The sequence below is a fragment of the Echinops telfairi genome, unplaced genomic scaffold (genome assembly GCF_000313985.2).
Source record: "Echinops telfairi isolate 266 unplaced genomic scaffold, ASM31398v2 ScPeMD7_7458;HRSCAF=8496, whole genome shotgun sequence".
Classification (NCBI taxonomy): domain Eukaryota; kingdom Metazoa; phylum Chordata; class Mammalia; order Afrosoricida; family Tenrecidae; genus Echinops; species Echinops telfairi.
In genome coordinates this window covers 5720680-5736264 of record NW_022111358.1, presented here as the reverse complement: position 1 = coordinate 5736264, position 15585 = coordinate 5720680, and the positions used below count along the sequence as shown (strand labels likewise).

At 54.5% G+C, this 15585-nt stretch overlaps 1 protein-coding gene across 4 annotated transcripts; it reads right to left on the bottom strand.

Annotated features, from left to right (window-relative positions):
* Positions 1-828: 828 nt before the first annotated feature.
* LYRM9 (LYR motif containing 9) lies at positions 829-15345 on the bottom strand. 4 transcript variants are annotated; one of them, XM_045299566.1, is made up of 5 exons: positions 14733-15345; positions 5790-5844; positions 5497-5640; positions 3276-3368; positions 829-2048 (listed from the first exon to the last, which is right to left on the bottom strand). In XM_045299566.1, the coding sequence occupies exons 1-5, from the start codon at positions 14738-14740 to the stop codon at positions 2022-2024; spliced, it is 327 nt and encodes a 108-aa protein (XP_045155501.1). In that variant the 5' UTR covers positions 14741-15345; the 3' UTR covers positions 829-2021. The 4 variants fall into 4 exon arrangements, with proteins under 4 accessions (XP_045155501.1, XP_045155499.1, XP_045155500.1 ...); XM_045299564.1 differs by lacking the exon at positions 14733-15345 and adding an exon at positions 6257-9386; XM_045299565.1 differs by lacking the exon at positions 14733-15345 and adding an exon at positions 6257-9386 and having other exon boundaries at positions 5506-5640.
* Between the last annotated feature and the right edge of the window lie 240 nt (positions 15346-15585).

Genomic DNA, 15585 nt, shown 5'->3' with positions numbered 1-15585 from the left:
ACGGTCTCACTTCGAGGTGAGTCACCACAACCAGATCAAACACCCATTTGTGAAGTCAAGGTCAGGGGACTAACTCAAGGTTTACGGTACTGTCTCCCAAAGATGGCCAGCCTTGGTTCCCTCCGTCCTCCCAGTGCAAGGTCTAGGACGCAAGCAGCCCCACTCTTGTGATCAACCACAGACGTGTCTCCTGATTTCAGAGGGCCTGAACAACAGGGGCAAGGATGGGGATGATCCAGCCATGGGACAGCCTGAAGCCCCTCAGCTCGCCCATACTTAGCAGTCAGACGAGCCTGTTGCCCCTCAAAGAAGGAGCCCTGAACTTCGTGGCTTCCGTATCCCACTGTATGATGTTATCCCACAGTTGTCTTGTCCTTGTCGATGAGTGAATTCTGCCTCACGGTGACCCGATCCCATGTGTGTCAGATGACAGTCCTGTTGTCGGGTTTTCACTGGTTGATTTTTGGGGAAGTGGATCTCCCTGCCTTACTTCCAAGGTGCCTCTAAACTCATGGCCCCCAAGTCCATGCTGACTCTTGGGGACCCTACCCAAGAGGGTAGAGCTGCCCCTGGGGTTTCAGAGACTCACCATAGGAGGAGTAAAAAGCCTCCTCTTTCTCCTGTGGAGCAGCTGAGGGTTTCAAACTGCTGACCTTGTGGTGAACAGCCCAATTTGTAAGCACTGTGCCACCGGGGCTCTTGAAGGTGCCTTTGGATGGGCTTAAATTGCTAGCCTCTTGGCAGGGCAAGTACTTAACCATATGTGATGCTCAGGGGCTCCACCTGAAACATGGGCGGGAAGAAATCAGTCAAGTGTCCCAGAAAAGGCAGATTTCAAACAGAGGTTTATTTCCTTAGCTGTTGGTCACTGCATACACACGGATGCATCTGAATCACAAAGGCACAAGGACACGGCGGTTCGCTGGCTCAACCCTCTGGCAGAAGGTTCTTGGGAACATCAGGCCCCCTTCCTAATCTTTGGCTGATCCATCCTCTGGCTCTTGGGAATGCCCCAGGCCCTCTCACGCCTTCAGTCTCTGCTAAGGAAGAGGTCCTTGTAGCAGAACCGGGGCCAGCCAGCTGGGGACTCCTCCTCTTTCCACTGGGCCTGGGGTGGCCAGTTCTCCAGGTACCCTTCTGGGTCCCCTCATTCCTCCCACGATGGTGGCAAAGCCAAAAGGTCCCCAGTCTCTGCGTCCTTGGCAGCTCTGCGACACCTCCCAGCTCTGCAGGCACCCCATCACATGCAGGGCGCCCGCCCGCTCCTGGAAGGCGGGGCTTCTCCTTCCTAAGCAGACAGACAGGTGGTCTACTTTCCTGGGCATGCAGACATGGTGGGCTGCTGGGCAGGTACCGCACAACACGGAGGACTCTGAGGGTGCATGTAGGAACAGAACGCCAGCCTCTTCCGCACCGAGGGACAAGCCCATCAACAAACCACGATGGCAGAGCTGTGCAGAGCATTCGAAGCCGAAGAAGAGGGCTCGGCGAGGGGCTTTGACTGGCACAAACCCGCAGCAAACACCACCCCAGGCCCCAGACACTATCTTGTCTAACTCTCCCTACAGCCTGAACCGCCATTTTGCTGGGGGAGGGCGTGACTGAAAACCCTGGACAAGCAGCTGCGCAGGGGTGGGGGTGGGGGGCTGCTCACATGGGGATCTGCCTGATTCTGAAGCTGACGTTGCTGCCCCCGTGCAGGCTGCCCTCTGGGGACATGGCCGCCTCGGGCATCAGGGCGTGGTTCAGAGACCTCCAGAATAAGTGAAACACTTTGAGGGAAAAGTAGAAAAAGACGAACACGCACACAAAGAAGCAAAGGATGAAGAAGAGGAAGACCGCATTCTCCCCAAACCCCATGTCGTACGCAGTGCCGGGCGTCAGGAACAGGGCGAGAAGAGCCATCTCGGGCAGAGGCCGGAGCGCCTGGGCAACTTCCTGTCCTCCGAAGATGAAGCTGGGGGTCGATCCCAGGAGGGCAGCGGCCTCTGTTATCTTCAGGGCGGCTTCAAGCTTCTGGTCTAGGATTCTCCGTTTGGCTTCTTATACTGCAAGGCAGAGAGGTTGTGAGCTGTAGAGGAGACCACGCAGGGCGGGCAGGCCCTCGCCGCAGGTCCTGGGTGGGGAGCTGTACCACCGCCAAGGCTTCCCCCCACTTCCCCCCCCCAGCCTGGACCCCTTCCTTCTATAGAAAGGAACTGGTGGGGCTGGGAGAGATAACGAAGGAGGCTGGGACTGCGGGGGCATTTGGATTAAAACATGCGGCATCGTTAGTCTGCGCCTTTGTTTAGGGAGCGGGGAGAGAAATCCCAGGTCGAGGAGGATCCTCAGAGATCATCTGGTGCGATCACAGAGTGTCAGGGGATGGGGAGTGTCGTCTGATGTCTAGGACTGGGGCCAGGGGCACCCTCAGCTCTCTGGGTTGATCCAGGACTGAGGTTTAAGGATCCGTTCTTTCCATCCGAGTACCAGGGAAGGTACAAACCTACGTGAATGTGTTCGGCGGATAACCAAACGGTTGGAGGTTTGAGGCCACCCAGAGAGGGCCAGAAGAAAGGCCTGGAAAACCACCTCCCAAACATCAGCCACTGAAAGCCCCGTGGAGCACAGTTCTGCTCGGCACACAGGCAATTGGCATGAGTTGTTTAGATACGCTTCTTCCACCCAAACAGGCCCTTGAGCTTCCTCAGCAGCCCTGCCCCAGTATGAATATCCCCCCCAGAACAGGGAGCTCACTACCGGGCCCATCAGTGTTTGCCTCGACACACCGCACAGCGCTGCTGCCAGCCCTTGTGCTCTGGCTTCCAAGAGGGCAGTTCGCAGCTCCTTTCCACACCAAGGTGACCGGACGTCCCGCTTTTTTTGTGTCCCGATTTTTAACAATTTTCCCCCCCCGCGTCCCTCGGCGTTTTAAAAGAGTCCCGATTTTTGGAAAGAATGCACGACAAGCTACGGTATACGGTTTTCGGCTGCCATGTGGCTATTTTGCCAGGAGATGAGTTTGATCAATGGTGTCCCGCTCTATCAATGTTAAAATCTGGTCACCTTACTTTAGGGGCTGTGGGGACCTCCCTGCTTTGCAGAAAACAAATGCAACTGGCACAGGCATGGCCATGACCTTTGGGCTGCAGGAAGAAAGGCGTGGTCGACTTGGGACCTCCTCTGGGCCCCCCAGCAAGGCATAACCACCTCAATTTAAATCGGGTGCCCCAACTTACGGGCACACAGTGTGGGGCGGGGGCGCCCCCTGGTGGCCGCGGCCGCAAAACACTCACTTTGTTCAGGATCCAGTCAGCGTCTTCAATGGCTCTTTGAATAATCTGCCGGATTCTCTGGGGGTCGTCTTCATCGGCATGGACCAGGAAATTCTGGTAGTGGAGGCACAAAGAAAGATGGCGAGGTATCTTCGCGATAACCCGGAGCTCCAGGGCACCTGCCACGGGCCAGGTGCACTAAATTCACTGCCCGGGTGGCACCAATATTTAACTCCTAGTCTATTCCTGTGAAGCCCCGGCTCCTGCCCTGGCAGGGCAGTTGTGACAATGCAGGCCAGCGCCCCCCCCCAAACAAAACCAAGAGACGGTTCACCGTTGTGTCAACGCTGACTCATGAGTGGGGAGCCCAGGTGTATCTGCAGAAATGTGTCCAGTTTCCAACCGAAAAGTGGGTGAAGGGAGACGTCGGACAGGGCAAGATATGACAAAATAACAATTTATAAATTATCAAGGGCTCATGAGGGAGGGGAGAGGGAGGAGGGAGGGGAAAATGAGGACCTGATGCCGGGGGCTTAAGGGGAGAGGAAATGTTTTGAGAATGATGAGGGCAATGAATGGACAAATGCGCTTTACACAATTGATGGATGTATGGATTGTGATAAGAGTTGTATGAGCCCCTAATAAAATGATTAAAAAAAAAAGAAGAAGAAATGTGTCCAGTTTCAAAGGTAACCTCTCGGGGAGCCATGGACACCTGCAGGCACTAAAGCCACCACTCCACTCCCAATGGGGATGTACCCTTGGGCTATTTGGCCAGAGGGAAATGTGGTTTCTCCCAGCAAGGGGGGTTGGAAGGTGGGACCCCTGTGCTTTCTCTGGGCTCCTTCTGCTGGTGAAGCATCGCAGCCACTGACGGCACCCAGCCAGGCCTGCCGCAGAGCAGAAGCCGTCTGCTTTTGTCTCTCAAACAGAAGGGGGGAGACCCATCTATCTCCCCATCACTCCCACACCCACCACATAGCCTCATCTTCGTAGTCCACAGGGACCATCTCCAGGCAGTCCTCCTTGACAACAGCCCAGCGCGCTGTGTTTTCACTTCTCTGCTACGACCTCTCTTCTCCCACCCCCAGCCCCATGCTCTTCTTTGTATTAATTTTAGCTTTTGACTTTTTATTTGGAAATAACGTTTAACTGGCAGAAAGGCTGCAGTTCACAGGCGCACTTGCCTGAATCGCTCAGTAACATCCTGGGCAGCACCTATCTGTGTTTGTTTGTTTTGGGGGGGGGGGGTGCTGGGCCATTAGTTAATCTAGATCCCCCATTACATTTAGTTCTCATGTCTCTTTGTTATTTCTAGCGGCCATCTGGTCATCCTGACCTGTGACCCCCGTATGCATGGCAGAAAGAAATACTGCCTGGCCCGGGGGCCATGCCTATGACCAGAGTGCAGGTCAGGCTACGGTGATCCAGAAGGTGGTTTTTGGAAATACCTTGGCAGGCCTTTCTTCCTCGTCTGTCTTGGACTAGACCTCGACAGAAGCCTTTTCTTCTTCTTTTTTAAAAAAATCATTTTACTGGGGACTCATACAACTCTTATCACCATCCATCCATCCATTGTTCAAGCACATTGGTACATTGGTTGCCATCATCATTTTCAAAACATTTTCTTTCCACTTGAACCCTTGGTATCAGCTTCTCATTTTTCCCTTCCCTCCTCCACCCTCCCTCCCTCATGAACCCTTGGTAATTTATAAATTATGATTATTTTTTCATGTCTTACACTGACCGATGTCTCCCTTCACCCACTTTTCTGTGGCCCATCCTTGGCATCACCAGAGCAAACGCATGTTCTGCTGACAGGAGATGCATTATCTGGGACTCTGTCCAGGGAATGGCCACGGCTCGGGCCCTTTATGGTCCGGAGCCCCTCCTTGGCCTGTCTTTCTGCTTTCTGGCTTGGACAGTTTGGTTGAGGGCAGGCCCCGTGCTGCGGTCAACGATCCCACAGTGTGGGTTCACCCAAGGTTGCAGCTGTGCATTATTGGAAAGAAGGCCGTCACCGTGGCACAAGCTGACTTACCTGCTTAGCTGCTGACTCCAACCCTGGCAGGATGTGGAGGGCAGCTCTGGGCCAACTAGCATCGAATTCTGTCCTTACCGCACTGCTGCCTCCCCCCTAGCACCTACCACCCAGCACCCTACTCTTGGCTCATTCTAGGCTTCTCCCCCTCCCCTCCCCACCCCCCAGCCCCATTGCCCAATCCCCTCCATCTGTTCCCACCTGCCTTACAGCATGTTTGTAATGCTCTTGGATGCCCTTGGTTGGCAGCTGCCTGCAGCAGCGCAGCAAGTATCGGTAGAGCTGCAGCGGCCTCTGGACCAGCTCTGCCCCCGGGAGTGGGGCCATCCAGGAGATCCACTGCCCCTGGAAAACACAGGGACACTTCTAGGACAGGGCAGCAGGCCACTCAGTGAAGCAGGACACAGGGTAGGGACCAGGCCCCTGCAGAGCCGGGTGATCTTGCCCAGAGCAGCCCCCCAGCACCATGGCAGGAGTAGAGAGAGATGTGCAACCTTCTGCTGGCTTCTTTCTGGAAAGCTGCTTCCTTCCATGCATGCGCAGGTATCACTGACGAGAGGAGAAGGGCCGGTAAGTCTGTGCAGCAAGTACTGAGAAACCGGCCAACTTCAGCAGGACACACTACTGAGGGCATCGTGTAATGAAGGGAGACTGCCCAAGGCCTAAGCCCCCTCCTCAAAGTCAGGCCCCGGGCCAGGAAGCTCTAGAGGTGCTGAGTCTCAGGCCCCGGACAGGTCTGGGGCTCTACATGAAGCCGCTGCATAGCAGTGCCGTAGCGTGCTGGCCTGGACCCCCGGTTTCGTTTTACTGTGTGTTATTAGTAAGACTATGCACTGTGTGCTCTTCACTTTGCCCAAGATTAATACATTAGACCCACCCAACCTCGAAGAGAGGTACTACAATCCACCCTGACTTAAGAAGATCCCAGAAAATGGAGGCACAGAGAGGCCAGGTAACTTACCTCGAGCCACACAGCTGGAAGGGTCGAGCTGGAGTTATTAAACCCAGATCATCTGGTTCCAGAGCCGCTTTTAACAATGTGCCCTCCAGTGCATACCTGCTTATGGGACCAGGCCACCAAGTATTCTCTCCCCCAGAGCTGCTGATGGGTTTCCACCCTGGGCCTTCAGTTAGAGCTATGCGATTAACCACAGTCCCAAGAGGGTTCCTCATACTGAGTGGTAGTTGATATACAATCAATTATACATACTTAAAGTACACCATTTGATAAGCTTTGACATATGCCTACTCCCGAGGCCATCACCTCCATCAGACATGAGTGTCTCCATCGCCCCCAAAGTTGCTGCGTGCCTCTTAGCGATGCCCCCTCCTTCCTCTCCACCCCACCCCACCCGCAAGCCACGGATCTGCTTCCAATCACTGTAGATGGGTTAGCGCTTTCAGAGCTTTATCTGAATGGGATCTCACAGTACGCACTCTGGCCTGCAGAGTTCGCTTTTTCACTCCTAACGCCTCTCCCCTGGAGTCCTGGTAGTGCCGCAGTCAAGCACCAGGCTTGCTAACCAAAAGGTCCTCAAAATGTGAACCCACCAGCCGCTCAAAGGGGCAGAGACATGGGTCTGCTTCCATAGATATTGACAGACTCGGGACCCTTACAGGTAGTCTTTCCTGTCCTATAAGATCGCTAGGTGTCAGAATCCACTCCGTGGCCATGCATGCTTCTCTTAAAGAACGTACAACTCTAGCCCAAAGCACCCCTCCCCCATTCTAGATTCTAGAACGTAAGGGCTTGTACAATACGCATGAAGGGTCTGCCTGCCCATGACTGTGCCCCAGTGTTCACTGCTCAGGGCCTCTCCCTCGGAAGTGCTGCAGGGCACAGGCATGGTGCGCTCTACCCTGCCCGGGTGTCTGCTGCCACGCCTAAGATGGCACCGGGCCAGGTGCCCATATGCCACCCACAGCAGGCTTCTCGCGATGTCTCACACACTGGCCCGAGCGGAATCTAATCTCCCCTCCATCCAGATTGTCCCTCTATGAGAACGAGGTTCTCCTCATAGCGGATGGAGGAGCTAAAACGCACGGCAGAAGTACCTGCCCTTAACCTACAGGAAACGAACACAGGTGGAAGGCAAGCGCCCCAAACGCCCAACAAGCGCATCCATTCTAGTTACCTGCTTTGAGTCGCCCTCCTCTCATTGCCAGCCTATTTTATTCCCGGTGGGGGCGCCCTGCTGGCACAGTAGTTACCGATTGGGCTACTAAACGCAAGATCGGCAGTTCAAAACCACCGGCGACTCCACGGAAGTCAGACGAGGCTTTCTACTCGCACAGACGGAATCTGGGAAACTCTCGGGATCATTTACCCTGTCCCGTGGGGTTACTGTGAGTCAGCACCCACTCTCACGGCAGTAATTTTGGGGAAGTTTTTTTGGATCTTGCTGGCAGCGAAGAGCTCCACAGCTAAGTTGGCCAGGTCCTCCTGGTTCTCTGGGATGCTGCCTGACACCGAAGAGAGGTGGTTTCCCAGCCCTCTCCATCCCTTCCTTCTGAAAGCAGGCCCGCCCGGGCACCGGCGTTCCTCGGGTCAGGCCTGGCAGTGCAGGCGGAGCTCCACCCTGGCCTGACCAATCAGAGCCTTGCATCCACATGGTCGTACGGATTGGCTCAAGGATGGGCACATGACCTAAGCGGCTCCAATCAGAGGCTCCCGGCAACGCAGCAGGCAAGCTGGACAAGCCCCTGCAGCTGCTTCCCGTTAAGACTTGAAACCGGATTGGAGAGTCTGGCAGGGAGGCCACTTTGCTTCCTTTTGAGGCTTGGGAGAGTAAAATGACATAGCAGAAGACAGGGTTGTAATATTGAGAGAAACCAAGTGAAGTCAAATCCAAAGGGCTTGTTTTGAGCCCCAAGCCCATCCATGAGAAGGCTTTTCATTGATCTGGGCCAACTAATTCCCTTTGGCCACAGAGCAGCAGTTCTGTGGTTTTTGTCACTTGCGGCCAAATGCATGGGTGGGCCCCTGCCTGCCCAACTCTCCTTCCATGACGGTTCCGGTAGTTCCAGCTCTAAGGCTGCATGCCAACAGGGACCGGCCCCTCGAGTTACACCTGTGCTGAACAAGCACCTAACGGCCTGACGAGTCCCCTCAGCCCAACACATCGGAGGCCAGACCTCCCAGGGCAGCCACACAGGGCACACCCCCAACATGCCCGATCTGATGGGCAGACACCACTGGCAGGCTTCCCCCAACTATATAAAGTGCTAATCAAATATTGTAAAATGCTAGTCATGTAACAGATGGTTAGCATCTGCCATCCTCAGAATTAACATTTGGAAAGAACACAACTTCATTACTCAAAAACCCAGGCAATACTTAGTAACCAACCCAGCGAGTATGGGCGGGGGGATTATTTTCAGCTCAATTATAATACTTAGTCACTCTCAGTAATAACTAGTAGAGCATTCATGTGTGGGTCTACTTAAGAGAGCTAAACAAAATGGTTTTTAAAATTAATTTAAAATATGGGTTTGGTATTATCTAGTGGGGGCAAAGAACCGGGCCCTGGGAATGTGTGCTTAGCATCCACTGATGAGACCTAACCTTGGCCATCCCTCAGGAGTCCTTGGTCCTGCTCAGTAGTGGGTCTGATCAGCCCTTCCGGTTCTGAGCTGTTCTTGCAGGTCCTGGCCTCCAGGCCTGCCAGGATCGCCTAGGTTCCTGCCCAGGTCCAAGACTGGCTCTCCAGTCTTCCTCCTTCTGCAAGCTCTTAACATCCTCTCCGTTCATTCCTTTTCAGTGAAGTCCGCCGTTCTCCCTACCCCACGTAGAAGGGACCTCCCTCAACTGTTGGCCCGCAGCTGGTTGGGTTAGCAGGGACCACTCTGCATGCCAGTGTAGGCCTTGCCCTGTCCTTGCCAGAGGGACCGCCTGCAGGCAAAGATGGTCTCTGGCCCCTCCATAAATCCCTGCTTCCTGTGTGCATCCACATCTGATGCCAAGCACCCTCAACGTGGAGAAAACGGCAGCTCTGCCTTCTCTCTGCCCTCTACTCAACGCCATCGAGTCGATTCTGACTTGCAGTGACCCTCCAGGACGGGGAGGACCGCCCCTGTGGGTTTTCAAGGCTGTAACTCCTTCTCCCTCAGACCGGCTGGTGGCTTCGAACTGCTGACCCTGCAGCTAGCAGCCCGACTCCGAATCACTACATCACCAGGGTTCCTTCTCTCTGCCCTCAGGGTTCGAGAGGAAGCTGAGGCAGTACTGGGCCCCTGCCTTTATGAAGTGATGGCATGGCCCTCCGCGGGATCCTCTACACCCTGGGGCACCCCTGGGCATCACCTCTGGCTGAAGCACCCTCCCCTTCCCGCTCTGATTTCTCCAAACTGCTTCCTGTCTCCTCAGCTCCTGCCAACTCCCCTGAAGGACTTCCCAGCAGGCAACTGAGTCAGACCTGACGTCTAGTTACTTGTCCTGTAAGCTACACTGGATGTGAAAGTTGCAAATGTACCTGTGTCACATGATTTTGCTCGCAGGTACCAGCTGCCGTTGAATTGCCTCCCAAGGCCTGGCGACCCTCCGCACAATGGAGCAAGATGCTGCCCCGCCCTGTGCCGTCCCTATGACGGAGGCACTGCTGTGGTTCAGAAAGTCTTCATGGACTGATTTCAGGAAGCAGATCACCGAGCCTTTCTTCCTCATCTGGACGTTGCGCTAAAACTTGGCCACTGGCTGGGACCTGAACCTGGGTTTCTGGCATGGAGTGCAAGATGTCTACCCTTGACCCACCACCCTTGGGCACTGGCTCACGGTAGGAACTCAGTAAAAGTGGGAGAGGGGAGGATGGAACAAATGGGAAAATCACCCATGGAGACCATGTTCAATAAGCACACCAGAACACGGGAGAGGAGCCTTCTCTCGCCCAGTGTAAAAGAAACCATCTCTTCTCTGCATCCCTGGCAGGAGGTCACCAGTATGACCCCCGCAGCCTGCTCCCTAGTGGCAGGGGGCTCGTGAATTCCCAATTCCAAGCAGCTCAGGCTGTTAGGAAGCCCCCGGGTTCAGAGGTAGACTCTGCCACTATAAGATCTGACCATCAGTCTTAGCCCTGCCCTTGGACTTTAGATACCCCCAACTCCTGTCTTCCGTTATTCACCATCCTCCCAGCCCCTCCTTGGCTCTTCTCTGAGAGAGCTAGCCTCTCTGAGAGCTAGTCCCGCCTCCCAGGGGCCTCCACCTTCTCCCTCCTCCAGACACATACCCTCCAAAATCGACTGACCTGCTTACAGGGACTGCCAAGCGGAAGGGACAACAGTCTAGTGTGTGCTGATCAGCTTCTCTGTCACTTCCTTTGACCTGGGAATTCACAGACTGCAGCTGGGAGAGACTGCTGCATTCTCTGCTGGGGTGTATATGTGTGTGTGTGGGGGGGTGTATATGTGTGTGTGTGAAGCCCTGGCCTTCAGCTCAAAGGCCCCTTTTATCCTTAACCAAATGCCTCCCTCTCTCCCCATCTCGCCGTTCATTAGTTCATTCCAGAGCATCAGGCTGCTACAATCGCTGCCCCTGCACATGTTTCAATATGGCACAGAGAGCAAGTAGGCCCCGTTGATTGCTGCTCCGAGCACCGAGCGTGTGCGTGGTCCTGGAACACAGAACTGGACAACCTGACACCTGACCCAGCTCTCCTGCCCAGGGCCTGGAGGGTCTAGCCTGACAACAGACTGATGGGGTAGCTGTCATGACCCTTTCCTCCAAGAGGAAATGAGGCTCTGAGAGATGGAGTACTAGCCAGAGGCTACAGGCCAGTCCATGGCTAGACCAGGACCTGAACCTGCGTGCATCTCACCAGAAAGCCCGGGCCCTGATCTGCTTCTTGCCACCACCTGCCAGGTCTGCCTCCCAGTCAGTCAGAAGCAGGTCGACCAGACACAAGGGTGTGCGCCGACTGCAGTCGAACACCCAGGGAAGCACTCACTGGGCTGTGACGCACACCTCCTTTTCAACCCTGCTCCGTGCTTTCTAGAAACCCCAGGGCATCATCTACAGCGCCCCCCACCCCCTATAAACAGATGGGAAAATAAATTAAAATGCCACGAGGCTGATGTCAACTACAGAGACAAAGCAAAGCAGCTACAAAGGAAAGCAAAAAACAGCTTTTAAGAAAGCCAGGGGGCAGGGGGAGAACAGGACCAAATAAGAAGGAACAGAGAGGAAATGAGACCACAGAGGGAGGTAGGGAACTCTGGCGGTGGTGCTGAGACATATGCCCACCCCACCCACCCCCATCCTTTTCCCTAACTGGGCTCACACCCAGGGCACCCAAGAATAGGCAGGTGGAAAAACTCATAGTCAAGAAACAGAAAAAGAACAGAACTGCAGAAAATACCCAGAAATTAAGTCCTCGGGAGCCTAGACCAGTGGCGCCCCGGTGGCGGAGTGGTTATGAGGTGGGCTACTAACGGCAAGGTCAGCAGTTTGAAACCACCGGCTGCTCCTGGGGAGAAAGATGGGCTTGCTACTCCCATGAAGAGTTACAGAGTGGGAAACTCACAGGGGCAGTTCTACCCTGTCCTGGGAGGTCACTAGGAGTCAGAATCCACCAGACGGCAATGGGTTTGAGCCTAATCCAAGCTACGTTGGGCTCATACACACCTGTTTGAAAGAATGCCACTGCCCCTCTGGATTGGGGATCATCGAGAAACGGGAACCAAATGGGTTCCATCACCCGACTCTTGGGCTCCACCTTAGGCCCCCAACAGTGCACCACAGGGCCAAGTCCTAAAACACAGACTTCCAGCATCTGGTTCCCCCCTCTCATCGGGCTCATCTACGCCCGTCCTCCCCAGATGTCTCACATTTTAGCCCCCCACTGAACTTGGAGGTAAAGTCCCCGGGCTTTGGAATCAAACAGCCTGCCTTCAAATCTGGCCCCATCACTTTGCCGGTGGTCAGCAAGCCCATGCTTGAGACTCAGTTTCCCACCTGTGAAGGAGGGAGCGCTAGCAGCCCCTACACAGCATGGTTGTGAAGAGTAAATAATGCCCTGCACCACTTAGCACGGCGCCTGGCCTGGCCCTGGGCTCACTGCGTGGCTGGTGTGCCCACTGGTTCCGGGGCCCAAAGCATGCCGTGCTCCTCAGCGCCTCCTTTTCCTCCACTTGGAGTTCTTCACCCACCTTCACCTTCACGCCTCATCCAGGTCCTATGTCCTACGTCACCCCGGAGAGTCCCTCCCCTGGCTATTCATCTCTGTCCCGGACAGTCACACTATCTCTGGGATCACCTCGAACAACGGGAAGGGAAGTGCACACCGCCGGTTTTGGAAACTAGAAAAAGCAAACCAAAACGAAAACTAAAATGCTACTTTGGGAGTCTGCCTCTGCCATTCACCAGCTGTGTGACTCTGGGCAACTTGCTTCACTTCTCTGGGGTTTCTGCTTCCTCCTCTCTACGCTAGAGAACGATAACTCAGCTCACTGGGGTTTTTTGTTTTGTTTTGTTTTTAATCATTTTATTAGGGGCTCATACAACTCTTATCACAATCCATACATACATCAATTGGGTAAAGCACATTTGTACATTCATTGCCCTCATCATTCTCAAAACATTTCCTCTCCACTTAAGCCCCCGGCATTAGGTCCTCATTTCTCACTGGGGTTTTAGGGAAGTTCAAGAACTTCCTGTACATGCCTGCCACAGGAGCTAGATGATGCTTGAACATCAACTTAGCCCTTCCTCCTTGATCTGGCTTCAGGTGGCCCTCACTGGGCTGACAAGCTCAGCTTGTGCTAAGCCCTGTATTCCCCCGCTACCATTGGCAGTGTCTGGTACGTTACACCACGTAAACTCACTGCCAGCAAGTCCGTTCTGACTCACAGCCAGTGGGTATTGGGCAGGGTAGGACTGCTACAGGGCAGCACTCAGACACCTGTGTGTTTCCAAGACTCTTTAGAGGAGCAGAAAGCCTCATCTTTCTCTCACAGAGAGGCTGGTAGTTTCGAACGGCTGACCTTCTGGTTAGCAATCCAACATGTCATCACGGCGCCACCAGGGCTCCTCAGTCTAGAACAGGAGCCCAACAAGTGTTGGCTGATGGCGTCCCATTTTCCAAGGAAGAAAGTAAAGCCAGGTGGGCACTGCCTTGGGTCTCAAAGTCAACAGGCAGCAGAGCCAGGTCCAACTCAGCTCCTTTGACTCCAAAGCCTCTGTTCTTTCTACGCCTGCTGCCTATAAGGCAGGAGACGCCCTGACCCGCCCTTGTCAGCCTCAAGCCACACCGAACCTTTGTTTGCCCTTTTAAAGGGAACTCCCCAGCTAGCCCGGCCAAACAAAACCAGGACAGGGGACCACGCATGGTCTGCTGAGAGTGATCTGAACCGAACCTTTCTGATGCAAGACTTGCTTTGTACCAACGGCCTCCGACACAAGCCAAACCACCACCTACCACGTGCCAACCTCCCAAAAGATCAAGCCAAACTCATCGCCTGCCCCCCAGTCGATTCAGACTCATAGCCAAGACTCTGTATGTCTGGGGAAGGTAGTACATCTTTCTTTCACAGGGGACACTTACTTTACAACCCTTACACTGCCATGTTGGAAAGGAAGACCACTGAGGCTCAGAGGCTCAAGATGACACCGAACTGGTCAAGAACCACAGATGGGCTTTGTACCCAGGCCTCTGCCTTCAAAACTCAAGCTCCTCCGGGAGCCAAAAGCCTCTTTCTCTCACACGCCCTCACACTGTGGCCTGCATGCTGGTGGACACCAGGGTCTTCTCCAAGACCCCCAGGGCTCACTCCCTCCAGGTACCCAAGCCCCATTCCGGAGGCTTCCTCTGATACTCCCTAGTTCTCTCTCTTCACAGCTCACCTCACCACTGACGTGTGTGCAAGGGAAGATGCAGTCATGGAACACCCGGGGGAGCTAGGTCTGGAGATAAGAAAGCAGATAGCTCTGACCTCATGGGACTTTCCCATCCTCACAGGGACGATGATAAAAGCCAGTGATTCACTGACCACGAAGTCTGGCAGTGTGGAATTCTGATCCTATGAGACCAGCTGATGGAAGCCCCTTGCCTATTCGACAGTCAGAAGATTCCTGAAGATGGTTAATCTGAGGACTAAGGGGGGAATTTGAGTTGGCCGAGGGAAGGCTGAGCCAGGGTGGGGACAGGTGAAGGCAGAGACAGCAGTCCCCTGAAGGCCTAAGGGAGGAAGGGACCAGGAGCAGCTGGAGTGGACTGAAGAGGGGGAACAAGCATGAAGGAGAACTACAATGAATCTGAAGTCCAGGGAGCAGATAAGTGTGGTCTATCTGCATGTGGAACACGATTTAGCCAGCAAAAAAGACTGACATTTGGATGCAGCCTACCACAGGGCAGAGTCTTATAAAATGTGCAAAGTGAAAGAAGCTAGTCACAGAGGATTGCAGAATATATAGTCCCAATGATGTGAAATGTCCCGAATCCACAAACCTGTTCATCCACGAGCCCTGGTGGTCAGCAAGATGGACGCTATTGGCTGTGTAGACATTTACAGCCTGGGAACCCCAAAGGGGCGGTACTACTCAGTCCTACAGGGTGACGATGTGTCGCAGTGGACCCCACAGCCGTGAGTTCATTTGGTTTTAGGCTGCTAACTGCAAGACTGGGTTCAAACTCATTCCTTGGGGCTGTAAAGATATCTGGTCTCCGAAATCCCATGAGTCAGATCTGACAGGTTGGTTGGCCTTAGGTTTTATAGAGCTAATAGGTAGATTAGTAGTGGTCGCCTAGGGCTACCAGGAAGTGGAGAATCGGTCTAACGGGTTGAGGGGTTCGTCTGGGGTCATGAAGATGCTCTAAAACTGGTTGTGGTGGTGGGTGTGCAGCTCTGGAAATACACTAAACGAGACTGAATCGTACACTCCCCGTGGGCCAACTGTAGGCTGTGTGAATGACGTGTCAACAAACCGGGGAGAGGAAATTCAACCGCAAGGGTGTGAGGGCTTGGGCCAGGGCAGGACTTGATCTCAGGGGGCCTAAATCCAAATGCGACCGTCTCTCCAGGGGGTCGCGCTCACTGGTGCTCCGGGGCAACGCGGCCTGCAGCGTGTGGGCGGTGGGCGCCGGGCTTCGGAGGGGCGGCCTGGAAACCCCGGGAGAGCGCCATCCGGTCCCCACCCCGCCGCCGCCCGCCCGGGGCCCGTCGCGGCCTGCACGGGTCAGCGGCGCGCCCCGCCAGGATGAATGACAGCAGATGGGAGAGAGGGCCGGGAAGAAAGAAATGGCGACAGGTGGTCCTTCCGTAGCCCGTACAAGGCCCACTCTCCCTGAAGTCTCGGGACCC

Bases quoted from the DNA above. Each gene is read 5' to 3' on its own strand.
- LYRM9 (XM_045299564.1), bottom strand. From the start codon at position 6,468: ATGAGGAACCCTCTTGGGACTGTGGTTAATCGCATAGCTCTAACTGAA. The intron at 5,641-5,789 runs GTTGCACATCTC...TGTGTTTTCCAG, and splicing joins CAGAAAGAAGCCAGCAGAAG to GGGCAGTGGATCTCCTGGAT. The intron at 2,049-3,275 runs GTGAGTGTTTTG...TCTGCCTTGCAG, and splicing joins CTGACTGGATCCTGAACAAA to TATAAGAAGCCAAACGGAGA.